Below are 15,371 nucleotides of genomic sequence, written 5' to 3'. Positions count from 1 at the left end.
CTTGTGAACTTCAACCCCTGGCATCCATAAAAGGGCCATTGTTCCCCAACTCTGATCTAAAACATAGAACACAGCACAGAAAAATAGTATCACTCTATTTTTCTCCATCCCTCCATCCTCTCCACCAACTACCCACCCACTCACCAATCCAGTTATCAAAAGCCAAGAAAGATCAAACGACTGAAATCAAGTACACTTTCCATGAACTTGCACTTGAGAAAAATAAGATGGACTATATTTTGTTTCCTAGGCTAAGCAACAAAAGCAAAAAACCATCTAAATATTCTGATATTATAAACCCTAAAAAAAATTTAATACCTATCTTGTATCGATGAACAGTTAACACCTAAGCAGGGGTCCTTTCAGTATTGTAAATAATGAATTATAAAGTAGGAAAAAATGCACCACATTTTTAAAGATGGGATGGGGTCCACACCTCCACACACACACACACACACCGATATTCCAGATTATTATTTTTTTAATCGCTATGTGGGATTTCAAGTACGAGGGCCTGAGTCTTAGCTCTTGAGTTCTAAAGGAATTCAGAGAAAAAGTCTGAAAGGAGAGGGAAAAAAAATCACATATTTTCCCACCCGCCACATGTGTGTGTTTGTGTGTGTGTGTGTGTGTGTCTCACATACACACCCATGATGGATCACAAAGTTGTTGCTTTCTTACTGCCGCAAAGAAACCCAGACAGAGGAGCAATTAATCCCAGATTAACAAAAGAAAAACCTGTCTAAACTGTTTATCTCCCAGTAAATAAGAGGTCGGGCGCCAGGGGAAACTGGTTGAATGGCGCAATTGTTTAAACACAAACGCGGGGAGAGGGGGGGGGGTTTGCGAGAAAATAAAAACACCCGCGTGTGTGTCTTCGACTGAAGATGAAATGAAGATCGGAGGAACAACGAAGGTGCAATTTAAAAGCCCTGGGAGGAAAAATCGATCGGGTGCCAACGGAGAAAGGGCCTTTTTTGGAGGGAGATCTCCGGGCATTGTGAGCCGCGGAAAAGAAAATTATAGCGCTTGCTCTCTCGCGGCCTGGGCGGAATCGATACCTGGTAGTTAGTAAAGAGATAGTATTTCACATCTGGCTGGCCAGGGGCGGCCTCGTCCCCGATACCTGCTTGTTAACAAGTCACTAAAGGTTGGGGGAAGCCCCAGATGTTCTCCGGGCTGGACACACACGAGGGGGGAAAAAGGAGGCCCTCAATTTGCTCTCCCGCGTGAACTGTTGTGGAAGGATGAATGGCGCAGATTAGTGGGTCAGCCTCATCATCTCTTGGGATTCAGCTTTTCAAAAGACACCCCCCCCCCATCCCAGGCTCTGCTGGGCAGTCTTTGGCCTCAGGGGTTCAACCGTATGGAGAAATTCAGCTACTTCAGCTAACCACTAAGTGTAGTTCAGCAGTTCAAATCTCACCACCGGCTCAAGGTGGATTCAGCCTTCCATCCTTCCGAGGGGGGTCAAATGAGGACCCGGATTTTTGGGGGCAAGAAGCTGATTCTGTAAATCACGTAGGGAGGGACTGTAAAAGCACTGTGAAATGATACATAAGTCCGTCCTTCTTTCCTTCCTTCTGTCCTTCCTTCCTTCCTCCCTCCCTAGGTGGGTCAAATGAGGACCCAGATTGTTGGGGGCAAGATCCTGTCAACCGCTTAGAGAGGGTTGGAAAAGCACTGTGAAACGATACATAAGTCCTTCCTCCCTCCCTCCCTCCCGAGGGGGGTCAAATGAGGACCCAGATTGTTGGGGGCAAGAGGCTGATTCTGTGAACCGATTACAGAGGGCTGGAAAAGCACTAGGAAGGGGTATACAAATCTAAATACTATTGCTATTGCTAGGAAGGAAGGAAGGAAGGAAGGAAGGAAGGAAGGAAGGAAGGAAGGAAGGAAGGAAGGGAGGAAGGAGGGAAGGAAGGAAGGGAGAGAGCTGGGGTGGTGCAGTGATTACAGTGCAGCACTGCAAGCTACTTCAGTGCAGTCAGGCGGTAGGGAAAGCGAGTAGGATGCTTGGCTGCATAACTAGAGGTATAACAAGCAGGAAGAGGGAGATTGCGATCCCGCTGTATAGAATGCTGGTGAGACCCCATTTGGAATAATACTGTGTCCAGTTCTGGAGACCTCACCTACAAAAAGAGATGGACAAAATTGAAGGGGTCCAAAGACGGGCTACAAGAATGGTGGAAGGTCTTAAGCATCAAACGTATCAGGAAAGACTTCATGGACTCCATCTGTAGAGTCTGGAGGACAGAAGGGAAAGGGGGGACATGACCAGACTCCCGTCGTCAAAGAGTTGGCAGCGTTCAACAGTTCAACGAACAGCTGGATTAGGAAACCAGTGAGAGATTTCAGCCCTCCCACCTACCTGGTTGTTGTTCCTTCTTCTCAAACTGCCTCTTGGCTTCTCTCTCCCGGTCCTCTTGGCTCAACGGGGCTCCCGATTCATCCCGAGGAAGGATTTTGCCATGGAAAGGGCACTTGGGGGAGGAAAAAGAGGGAAGGGGGGTTTCAGTGTTCCAGGGTAGGAGGCATCCGTCATGGTGGTTGATCTAAATGAGAGGTTTCCTGACCGGTGAGAACAAATTAATCAGCGGAACGACTTGCCACCCAGAAGTTGCGGGTGCTCCATCGATGGAGATTTTTAAGAAGAGACAGGGTTTTTCTGAAATGGTATGGGGTTTCCTGGCTGATCAGGGGGTTGGGCTAGATGACCTCCAAGGTCCCTTCCAACTCTATTCTATTCCATTCCATCTATGCTAATTATATCTTATTCTCTCCTTTTTTATGCTACATTCCAATATCTAATTCTATCCTAATTATCTCTTCTCTTCTCTCTTCCCTTCTTTACTCTAATCCAATATCCTATCCTGTCCTACCCATCCCATTTTATTTTCTACTCTATTCCACTCTATGCCAATATCCTATCCTATCCTATCCTATCCTATCCTACCTATCCCATCCTATCCTATTTCCTACTCTACTGTATTCCAATATCCTATCCTATCCTATCCTACCTATCCAGGGGTGGGCTGCTGACCGGACGGGGTGGGGTAGCAAAAATGGAGCTCCACCCCAGAGCACCCAATTTGCACTGAAAGACAAGGGCGTCCTGTATAAGCCACACCCACAGTGTGGTAGTAAAAAATTTGGTAGCCCTTCACTGTACCTATCCCACCCCATCCTTTGCCGCCAGGCATGGGGGAGTTCAGTTATCCTTTCCCCCTAGGCTATTACAAGTTATGCATGGCATGTTTGTGTGTATGTTTGGTTTTTATAATAAGGGTTTTTTAGTTGTTTTTATTAATTGGATTGTTCATGTTGTTTTACCACTGTTGTTAGCCGCCTCGAGTCTGCTGAGAGGGGCGGCATACAAATCCAATTAATAATAATTAATAATAATAATAATAATAATAATAATAATAATAATAATAATCCTATCCTATTTTCTATTCTATTCTACTCTACTATATTACGATATCCTATCCTATTCTACCTATCCCGTCCCATCCCATCCTATTTCCTACCCCATCCTACCCTACCCAGCTTAAGCTGATCAGAAATGTCATCAATTCCATAAGATCTTTATTTGTAACAGCTATGTAGATTTTTCTGGGATGTCTTAATATCCAGTGACACACACAGACACAATCTTCACAAGATCAATCCATCTCCCTCTGTCTTGTTTCTGAAAAGTTTCATTTGAGTAAACACTGAGAAAAAACAAAATATTCCCACTGCAAAGTAGGTCCAGGGTGTTAAAGTTATGGAGAGGACTCTCGGGAGTCCCTTGAGCATAATAATGAATAATAAACAATCAGAATATATTCCAACCTTATCAAAAGCCACATTACCCAGACTTCCCTGCTCTTCAAACTCTTTCATGAAAGTGGTTAGGGAAGACCTCACGCACTAGAGTCAGGCGCAACCACCAGCCTTGGGTTGCTACCGCTACGGATAAGAACGGGGGACCGGTAGTGAAAGTTGCGCTGCGCACACAGCTTCTGTCCCCTTGCATGAGTGTGTTTTTGCTTCTGCACATCCGCAAGAAGCAATATTTCACGAGGGGGACGTGAGTGGGATTTTGGTGGTTTTTTTTTACTTCGGCGCATGCAGGGAAGCCAAAATCTCGCCCACATCTCGCACCCACACACGTCGCTTCACAAGGTTTTGCAGGAGAAGCGAAGCTGGGAGCGCACTGCACCGGGAGCAGGAATCCACTCCTGACAACCACCGACCCCTCGCGCTCCTCACACCCACCTTAAATCTGTCCTGCCTTTGGCAGAGGCCCCCACCGGACATGGGGGCCCGGCACCGGTGCTTCACGGGTTCGAAGGTTCCGGCGTAGGTGATGTAGCGGCTTTTAAGCATCTCCGAAATCTCTTTGTTTTCGACTTCTTCTTCCACCTCATTGGGGGCCCAGAAGCGATGCTGAGAGGAAAACCTGGGAGAGAAGAAAACGCCAACGATCCACAGCTCACATTAGAGAAACATCTTTCGGCTGTGGCGAGGGGGACGTTTGCTCAGTCACTCATGCCCTCATCACCTCGAGGTTTGACTACTGTAACGCTCTCTACATGGGCCGACCTTTGAAGAGTGTTCGGAAACTCCAGATCGTGCAGAATGCAGCTGCGAGAGCAATCATGGGTTCCCCAGGTATGCCCATGTCACACCAACACTCCGCAGTCTGCATCAGTTTCCGGTCACAATTCAAAGTGTTGGTTATGAGCTATAAAGCCCTTCATGGCATCGGACCAGAATATCTCTGGGACCGCCTTCTGCCGCACGAATCCCAGCGACCAGTTAGGTCCCAATGTTGTCTGGCAGGACCCAGGGGAAGAGCCTTCTCTCTGGCGGCCCCAACCCTCTGGAACCAGCTCCCCCTGGAGATTAGAACTGCCTCCACCCTCCTTGCCTTTTGTAAACTCCTCAAAATCCACTTCTGCCATCAGGCATGGAGGAATTGAGACATCTCCCCCATATATAGTTTATGCATGGTATGGTTGTGTGTATGTCTTGCTTTTTAAATAAGGGGTTTTTAGATATTTTTAAATATTAGATTTGTTGTACATTGTTTTTATTATTGCTGTGAGCCGCCCCGAGTCTATGGAGAGGGACGGCATACAAATCTTATTATTATTATTATTATTATTATTATTATTATTATTATTATTATTAATAACAGCCATACAAATTCCTCTTGAGGCCCTTTTAAATCTATATACATAAAAATGTAAATGTTCATTTGTTCAGAATCATGAACAGCTCTCTGTTGGAGAGAAGGCAAAAAAAGCAAATTTTGACTTGATATCCAAGATCCCTCTCCTGTACCGTAATCTTATTGTTGAGCTCTTCTGCCCCCTAGTGGATTAAGAGTAGCAGAAATAAAGCTGTATACAGGGGTATTATCTTAAATAACTTCAAAAATATAAAATGGTTGAAATTGTTGAAACTTAAGTATAAGAATTAAATATAAGAATTTAAATATTCAGCAAAAACATGTGATAAATATAAGAATATATATATACAAATCAAAAAGGCTTCACATAAAGCCGAATAAAAACGTTTGTTCCAAATGTCGTAAAATAACATATGAGATATAAGAAATATTATTATTATTATCATATTATTATTACTATTATTATTATTACTATTATTATTGTTACTATTATTATTATTACTATTACTGTTAATATTATTATTACTATTAATATTATTACTAGTACTATTATTACTATTATTATTATCATTATTATTATTATTATTATTTATTAGATTTGTATGCCGCCCCTCTCCGTAGACTCTCAAGATAGACAGCAGAAGGGAGGGGGGTTTGTTATATGTTTTAATGTTTCTTTTCTCTTTTTCTTATCTCTTCTTTTTGCCTCTCTTGCTGTCCGTGCAAGCTGTTTGTCCAATTTAAGACAATGTACAATACAAGATTAATGTAAATAAGTATGAAACAGATGCTAAAGACTATGCACTGTCTTTTAAAATGTATATATATGTTCAATAAAACCTTTTCTAATAAAATTTAATAAAAAAGACTAGCTTTTCCTGGAAATTTAACCAATATTGTTGGTCTCCCCTCAATTTCCCTTTTTCTATCCATTATACACTGTTCAAAAAAATAAAGGGAACCCTCAAATAACACATCCTAGATCAGAATGAGTGAAATATTCTCCTTGAATACTTTGTTCTGTAGAAAGTTGAATGTGCACAACAGCAGGTGAAATTGACTGTCAATCCGCGTTGCTTCCTAAGTGGACAGTTGGATTTCACAGAAGTTGGATTGACTTGGAGTTATATTGGGTTGTTTAAGGGTTCCCTTTGTTTTTCTGAGCAGTATAATATTGGTCTACAGCGATTCACAAATGAATAAAAACAGAATCAGACATGAAATTAACAAAAAACATTAAATTAAATTTTGTTCAAGCCGAATCAATTTGAGGAACTTCTCCAGGAAACTGAGCATGTCAAATCTACCTGCATCTTATCATTATAAACATTTTTGACATTTGGAACATGGTAAAATATTTGGGACCAATTTACTTGAGGATCCTCCCAGGTGTTGGCTGCTCTTGCCCCCAGTAGAAGAGGTCCAGCCCAAAAGGCACCAGGGGGGCTTTGGCCTTTTCTTCTTCGCGTTGACTGTTGGCCTCCTTGGACGTTGTCGGTTCGCAATCCCTACAACAGGCATGAAATTAAAAAATTGGGAAGAGAAAGACTACCCAATGCCAGCTTGCACTCAAATGCACACGGTGTAGGCTTGTGGTTGAGCGGGAATCACCCGGTTTATTTATTTTGTTGAACACTGGGCGCTAGGCTACAAAACGAAACTCAATGGTGAAAAAGTCAGGGTCTACGTTTAGGCAAGAAAAACAAAATGCACAGGTAGAGTATATGTGGTACATTGCTCAACAGTAGTAGCTGTGAGAGGGACCTTGGAGTCCTAGTGGACGACCATTGAAATCTGAGCCAGCCGTGTGCAGCAGCTGCCCAAAAAGCCCACACAGTTCTAGGCTGCATCAACAGAGGGAGAGAACCAAGATTACGCGAAGGGTTAATATCACTTTATAAGGCCACACTTAGAATATTTGCATCCAGTTTTGGTCGCCACGATGCAAAAAGGACGTGGAGACTCTAGAAAGAGTGCAGAGAAGAGCCACAAAGAGGATGAGGGGACTGGAGGCAAAAACATACGAAGAACGGTTGCAGGAACTGGGCCTGGCTAGTTGAATGAAAAGAAGGATCAGCGGAGACATGACAGTATCTTATGGGTTGCTCCAAAGAAGAAGGAGTCGACCTATTCTCCAAAGCACCTGATGGTAGGACAGGAAGCAATGGGTGGAAACTAAACAAGGAGAGAAGCTACTTAGAACTAAGGAGAAATTTCCTGACAGTGAGAACAATTAGCCAGAGGAACAGAAGTTGCTTCCAGAAGTTGTGAATGCTCCAACATTTTGTTTATTTTTATTATTACTATTACTATTACTATTATTACTGCTGTTATTGTTATTGTTATTATAATTACTACTACTACTATTGTGCATTCACAACAAAACTGTTGCCTGCTGGGTGCTTGGGAAGAGAGAGAGTCCATCCCAACAGGGTCTAGGAAGGGGGGGCATTGAATTTCACAGCCTTTCGTGTCTTTAACAAGCATAATCATAGCAGCCCTTCACCCTCTCCTTCTATGAAACGGTTGTTTACTCTTTGACTGAGTTGTTGGCTTCTTCACTTGGTAGATCCAGTAAATAAACCTAGCACTGATGAGGTTCCCTACTTGGGTAATGAAATGTCTGCAAAGGGGGGAAAAAACCACCAAGCCAAACTCAAAGAGCACCGAGGGGCCCAAAGCCATTCTCCTCCTCCCTGCAGCCATTGCTGACTTCTAGCACTGATGAGGTTCCCTAGTTGGGCAATGAAATGTCTGCAAGGCAAACCACCAACATTAGAAAAGATGAAGGAAGGACCTCTTAAGCATCTTTCTTTCTTTCTTCCTTCCTTCCTTCCTTTTCTTTCTCTCCTTCCCAATTTCTTGCTTTCTCTCTCTCCCTATTTCCTTCCTTCCTTCCTTCTTTCTTCCTTCTTTCTTTCTTCCTCTCTCCCTCATTCTCTCCCTCTCCCTTTCTTTCTCTCTCCCTCTTTCCTTCTTTCTTTCTCTCTCCCCCTTGCTCTTTCTTCCATTCTTTCTCCCTCTTTCTTCCCTCCTTTCCTTCCTTCTTTCGCTCTCCCTCCCTTTCCTTCTTTCCCTCTCTCCTCCCTTCCTTCCCTCTTTCTCTCTCCCTCTTTCTTTCTCTCTAACCCTCCCTCTCTTTCTCTCCCTCTCTTTCCTCCCTTCCCTCCCTTCCTTTCTTCTTTCTCTCTCTCCCTCTCTCTTTCTCTCCTCCCTCGCTCTCTCCCTCCGTCACTCTTTCTTCCTTCCTTCCTCCCTCCCTCCGTCACTCTTTCTTCCTCCCTTCCTCCTTCCCCCCCTCCCTTCCTAACGTGACTTTCATGCCACTGATCTGGACCCGAGAAAGAGGTTGCTACGCTATCTCTCCAACGTTTAATAATTTACCTGTCCTCTGCAGTGGGCAGCCCAGGCAGTTTATCTCGGATCATTTTCCAGGTGGCTGCAGCACAGGTGGGGTCCATCTCCTCCTCCTGCCTTACGGAGGGCGATAAGGACCGAGACATCGCGACGGCTTTGCTCTTCCCGGTCCCTGCCACGTTTCTCCTTGTGGGCAACACAGGCTCCAGGCCTCAAAGTAGAAAGGAAGAACAGGGTGGCGGGTGTTATCACCGAGCAGGGCGCAAAAACACGGCGGATTGGCAGAGTTAGTGTGGCACACACAGAATGAGGCTCTAAGGCCACGGGACGGTCCATGACTTTAAAAGAAGACATTACTTATATGCAGTTAATACAGATACATATGCACCACTGACAAATCCTTTGGGTGTCTAATCACACTTGGCCCATAAAGATTTCTGTTCTGTTTTGTTCCGTTCCATTCTGTTTACAATAAAGATTCTTTCTGTTCTGTTCTATTCTATTCTTCATTCCATTATTTTTCTTTTATTTTCTATTCCTTTATTCTATTCCATTCTATTCCTTTATTCTATTCTATTCTATTCATTTATTCTATTCTATTCTATTCTATTCCATATTTTTTATTCTATACTATTCAATTTCATTCTATATTTTCCATTCTATTCTGTTCTATTCTATTATTATTCTATTCTATTCTACTCTATTCAATTCAATTCTATTCCATATTTTCTATTCTATTCTATTCTATTATTATTCTATTCTATTCCATATTTTCTATTCTATTTCTATTCCATTCCATATTTTCTATTCTGTTCTATTCATTCTGTATTTTCCATTCCATTCCATTAGTGGACAACCATTTAAATATGACAATGAAATTTATATGGCAAGGGAAGAGAGGTAGGATCAGTTTAAAAAATTTACAAGATAATGAGAACAATTAACCAATGGAACAGCTTGCCTCCAGAAGTTGTAAATGCTCCAACACTGGACATTCTAAAGAAGATAACCATTTGTCTGTAGTAGTGTAGGGTTTCCTGCCTAAACAGGGGGTTGGACTAGAAGACCTCCAAGGTCCCTTCTTACTCTGTTGTTGTTGTTATTTATAGCTATGCATTCAGCAAGAGAGCTACTCCTTTTAATAATATTTGAATATAATTTATCCATAAATCCACATTAGGTTATCCGAGTTTCCATTTCACATTTAAGCAAAATGCTTCAAAAATTACAATTTATCCAGGTTTTAAAGGGATCCCCTACGCATTTTCATCACGTCCGTTGTACCATTCACAATGCTCTTTGGTTTTTACATCATCTGATACTTTCGTTGGCAGAAACAAAATAATAATAATAATAAAAGTCCATATTCCCTTTTTTCCCCTCCTCCTTTAAATTGACCAAATGGCACCTATTTGCCTGCAGTAATAAAGCAGGCAGTGCTAAAGAGAGATAAATCAATAGAAGGGAAGAGAGAGGTTGCGTTTTCCGCAGAAAGTTGGACGGGGAGAAGGCTGACTTTATTGATTTTAGCTCGTTCAGCTGGCCTTGTAATTAAAATGTAAATTTGAGAAAGAGATTATGTCCTGATAGAAATGGTGGGATTAGGGGGAAGATTAAAAACTCCACTGTTTAAAAAATAAAAATCAGAGCAGACTTCATCAGGATTTAGTGGAAGGAACAGAAACATACTGCAAACAAGAACATAAATTATTTTTAAAAAATAAAACTTTTTGGAGAACAGGTTTGCTTCCTATCTGCCTTTCTGTATACAGCTCCAATTCATCCAATCTACAAAAAAAATATTTTTGATTAATATGAGCTAAAATCCAAAGAGTTTAGGCGGGAGAAAAGCCCTCAGTCTTCCACTCCACAGGAAGAAAATGTTGTGTGAAGGCAAAGAACCACTCTGGGTTACAGGCTGAATTTTGATATAGAGATGCGCAAATGTGCTCTGGTTCCAGATTAGGCACCTGATTTTTTAATTTTTTAAAAGACTATATTCTTCTAATGTCATTTATAAATTTTTTAATCTAGCACTGTGCCTTCATCTACCACCATCATTTCATTCTGTGCTTTTTACTGGAATTGCCAGCCTCGCTTTGATTCAAAAATACACTTACAAATAACTTCTCTTGGTTTTTAAGTATTTCCTTAAAGTTTACTACAAAGAGAAGCAAAAATCGAGAAAGTGAAAAGAGAAAAGAAGACCAGAAAGAAGAGAAAAAAGAAAGTAGTACTGGATTGGGCGGTACAGAAGTCGATATAAATAAAACTTTCAATTTTTTCCCACTGCGGTATGATACAAACAAATTTACAGCCACAACTTTTTTCCTTTACATATCTAAAAGTTTCAACCCATTTCTACAACTGCAAAAGTCCTTCTAGTCACCGAAACCTACAATTACAAGTTTTATTTTATTTGCAGTTTTCAGTAGACAATCCAGAAGTGGTTTTTTTCATTTTAGTTTAGTGCCAAAACCAGAGCCAGACCGACTCTTCCATTGAGAAAATGGGCCTGTCTTTCCATCTTTGGGCAAATATATTAATGAAGTTCCAAATTTTTCTTTCAAGATTTAAAATAATTCCCAATTGCAATCGAGGGGCCCGTTCTCAACAAAATTGGGCTCTTTTGCTGGGCATTTTGAGTGCAAAAACCTCCAACCCTCATCCCCTGGTGATCAGGTGGTAGTGTAAATAAGGATTATACAAATGAGGGGTCATTAAAAAGCCTGGTAATGTTAATTTGGCATGACACCCCTTAATGGGTTATGTCTTCACACTTCAGTGGCCTAATCACCGAAATTCTTTTGCAAATTTGCATTCCATCTTGCCCACAGGAAAATCAAATTGGCTTCCCCGTCTACCCCAAAACTCATTTCTTTGTCCTAATGGCGGCCAGAATGTAGTTTTGCAGCTGTGAGATTAATTAAAAACTACTCCGCTAACTCTTTCTGGATGGCAACGGTTCGGACACAGAACAGAAACCTGGTGTACCAAGAAAAGAAGAGAAATCGGTAATCCATGAAATGGATGGCTCTACATTTCAAGGATAAAATGGAAATTGGAAAATTCAATGCTTCTTCTCTTATCTCCAAAGAAGTAGGAGTTGAAACTTTGAGGCTTTTAATCAGGATGCAAACATCTTAGGCATTGCTCATTTTATACATACGAGTGTGGGTTTTCGGAGCAGAATGCTTTAATTAAAAGCAAATTAATTTTAATTCCAAGTTAAGCAGTTGGTAATTTGCTGTTAATCGGTTCCGCAAATTCCAAGCAACACAGACAATTTCATGTAAGGTTATTTATTTCCTGACAATGCTTTGTAAACAGCCCACTGAGCATCCAATTCAATCAATCAAAAAAAAAATCAATCAATCAACCAGAATAGAGATGGAAGGGACGCCCTACTCAAGCTGGAAACCCTCTACCATTTCATGCAATTAGTTGTCCAATCCCTTCTTAAAAGCCTCCATGGATGAAGCACCCACAATGTCTGGAGGCCAGTAGTTCCACTGGTTAATTGTCCTCACTGTTTTTTAAAAAAAATATTTTTATTAAATATAAACATTAGAAAACATTGAAATAAAAAACCAACATTTAGACAATTTGAGAAAGAGATTATGTCTTGATAGAAATGGTGGGATTAGGGGGAAGATTAAGAACTGCTCTGTTTAAAAAAAATAAAAGACAAACACATTTACAAATATACATTCAACCTCTAATAACTTTTCTACGGTAAATTGTCTTAACATCAAAGTTTTATCTAAATGAAAGAAATATATACTGCTGAAAAAAATAAAGGGAACACTCAGATAACACACCCTAGATCTGAATGAATGAAATATTCTCATGGAATCCTTTGTTCTGTACAAAGTTGAATGTACTGACCACAAAATGAAATTGATTGTCAATCAGTGTTGCTTCCTAAGTGAACAGTTTGATTTCACAGAAGTTTGATTGACTTGGAATTATATTCTGTTGCTTAAGGGTTCCCTTTATTTTTTGAGCAGTGTATATTATATGGGAGAAACTGTTTATATGCCTTGAAAAGAGAAAAAAAACCCTATAAATTCATAAACAATAAAATTGTAACTAAGATAATACGTAAAAGACTGCAACTATGAAATTACAACTGTGACTCCATTATAGTCCTAAGCTGAAGCCAAGGCTGAAAGTCTTCACGAATTGAGGAACTCACCGTATTCTTCCCGAAGGTGATGGGGGATGTGGGGTTCGAAGCCCTCTTTCTCCGGCACCTCCACAAACTCATCTTCCTCCTCCTCTTCCTCCTCCCCCTCCTTTGGACTTTTCATCTAGGACAAAGAAAGAAACACGTTCAAGGCGCCATGGGTGAAAAATCTCAGTCTATCTAGCTGAAGCCACAGACACGACGTTTGTGTGTCATTACACCCACAATGTATTTAGTATTAGTTTATTTTTCAAAAATATTCTTTTTATTTTCTCCACCCAAAACCCCCAAAACATGTTCACAACATCACATACAGTATCTTCAATATAGCGTAAAACAAATGTCTTCTTACATACAACATTATAAAAGGAATATCCATTCTGTTATTTCTTAAACTTCGGTATAATGTTTGCCTATATTTATTTATTTATTTATTGGATTTGTATACCGCCCCATTCCGTGGACTCGGGGCGGCTAACAACAGTGATAAAAACAGCATGTTACAATCCAATACTAAAACAACTAAAAAACCCTTATTTATAAAACCAAACACACATACAAACATACCATGCATAAATTGTAGAGGCCTAGGGGGAAAGAATATCTCAGTTCCCCCATGCCTGACGGCAGAGGTGGGTTTTAAGGAGCTTACGAAAGGCGAGGAGGGTGGGGGCAATTCTAATTTCTGGGGAGAGCTTGTTCCAGAGAGCCGGGGCCGCCACAGAGAAGGCTCTTCCCCTGGGTCCCGCCAAACAACATTGTTTAGTCGACGTGACCCGGAGAAGACCCACTCTGTGGGACCTAACCGGTCGCTGGGATTCGTGCGACAGAAGGTGGTCCCAGAGGTATTCTGGCCCAATGCCGTGAAGGGCTTTATAGGTCATAACCAACACTTTGAATTGTGACCGGAAACTGATGGGCAACCAATGCAGACTGTGGAGTGTTGGTGTGACATGGGCATATTTGGGGAAGCCCATGATTGCTCTCGCAGCTGCATTCTGCACGATCTGACTTGATAACTTGCTGCCTCCTTTTCTAATTTCGTCATCCAAAATGAATCGATTGCCTTGGGGAACAAATTTGTAACGCGATTTCTGTTGAGTTTGATTTTTGAACTTTTTTATATACTGCTCAAAAATAATAATAAAGGGAACCCTCAAAGAACCCAGCCTAGATCTGAATGAATGAAACATTCTCCTTGAATACTTTGTTCTGTCCAAATTTAATGTGCTGACAACATGTGAAATTGATGGTCAATCAGTGTTGCTTCCTAAGTGGACAGTTTGTTTTCACAGAAGTTTGATTGACTTGGAATTATGTTCTGCTGTTCAAGTGTTCCCTTTTTTTTTTTGGAGCAGTATAGTTAATTAGACAGGCTGGTTTCAAAACTGTAGTTAGTTTTCTTCTACCACACCAAGTTTCTTTCTCTACACCTTATATATATATATAATATAGTTAATTAGGCAACATGAGCATCCAATTGCATTTTTTTACATAGCCCTCTTGCTAACTTCCCAGTGATTAGCAGGGTGAGCGATTCCACCGAGATTTGAAGTTCACGGAGACATGGGATCAAGGTAGATGGGATGGACATAGGATGGCTGACTATTGTTGGAGCATCAAGCGAGAAGGTCCACAGGTTAAACACTCCAGAAAAAGCTCTAAGCGGAAATTTTTACCTTAATATGTATAATTACCATTCGATTAAAAAACTATTTGTATGAGCACAATTTAATTTGCAGTAACTATTATAGCCTTTGTAGGAATAAAATTATGCTTTGTAAACAGTATGTTTGGTAAGTTTTTACTTTTCTTTCCTTTATGTGCCCGATTTGTGTGACTTTTGAGGGTATCCTGTAGCTTAAAAAGTTTACGTGATAGACAGGCCAAAAGTTAGTTGAAAATAAGTCACAGATTTAAGACAACGAAATTACTATTCCCAAGTGTTATCTTCTAATATTACCACTCATATTCCTTCTTGTGTTTAGTAAAATATTTCTAACTTCTTAAATACAAGCCGTAGTGTCTCCTTCTCATTCTTATTTACTTTCTTAGTAACTAAAAACCCTTATCCAATAGTAAATCCACATTTACTTGTATTTAGTATTTAATATTTAGACGATAAATTCTCTACATATAGTTTCTGTTTAATAACCTATCTAATAGGGAGTGAATTCACAAATTAACCATTCCTTTCCATTCCTTTCTTATCTTTCTCTTGGTAGTATAATATATATTCATTAATTCATAATTTCATCCCAATCCAATTAATTTCATCCTAATTAATAATCACTTAAATTAAATATATTGACACATGTTATCAATCTTTCTTCTAATAACCCAGAGTTATTTACCAATTTTAAGCTTAGTCAATTATATTAATTTATATCCTTTAATACATTCCATTCTTAGTATTTATTTTCTGTTGTCTTGTACTTACGACATGAGATTCATTTTTTGCGACCTTCTGAAAAAGCAAAGTCAACGGCGAGGCCAGATTCACATAACAACTGTGTGACTCATTTAATAACTGACATGGTTCACTTAACAACCGCAGCAAGCAAGGTCGTAAAATGAGAGTTATATTGTGTTGTTTAAGTGTTCCCTTTATTTTTTGAGCAGTGTATATTTGTTTTTATATGT

The 15,371-nt window shown here is 40.4% G+C and overlaps 1 protein-coding gene across 1 annotated transcript in view; it reads right to left on the bottom strand.

Moving 5' to 3' along the window:
* UVSSA (UV stimulated scaffold protein A) overlaps nt 1–15,371 on the bottom strand; it is a 42,400-nt gene that overhangs the window by 6,755 nt on the left and 20,274 nt on the right. Inside the window, exons 8-12 of the mRNA XM_070751407.1 lie at nt 12,738–12,852; nt 8,567–8,750; nt 6,556–6,690; nt 4,264–4,447; nt 2,372–2,483 (exon numbers count right to left, since the gene is read on the bottom strand). Coding sequence (XP_070607508.1) covers nt 2,372–2,483; nt 4,264–4,447; nt 6,556–6,690; nt 8,567–8,750; nt 12,738–12,852 — 730 coding nt within the window. The remainder of the gene's footprint in view (nt 1–2,371; nt 2,484–4,263; nt 4,448–6,555; nt 6,691–8,566; nt 8,751–12,737; nt 12,853–15,371) is intronic.

The sequence above is a fragment of the Erythrolamprus reginae genome, chromosome 4, assembly GCF_031021105.1.
Source record: "Erythrolamprus reginae isolate rEryReg1 chromosome 4, rEryReg1.hap1, whole genome shotgun sequence".
Taxonomy (NCBI): domain Eukaryota; kingdom Metazoa; phylum Chordata; class Lepidosauria; order Squamata; family Dipsadidae; genus Erythrolamprus; species Erythrolamprus reginae.
Note: the sequence above shows the minus strand (reverse complement) of the source record. Positions and strands in the feature narration are given on the sequence as shown.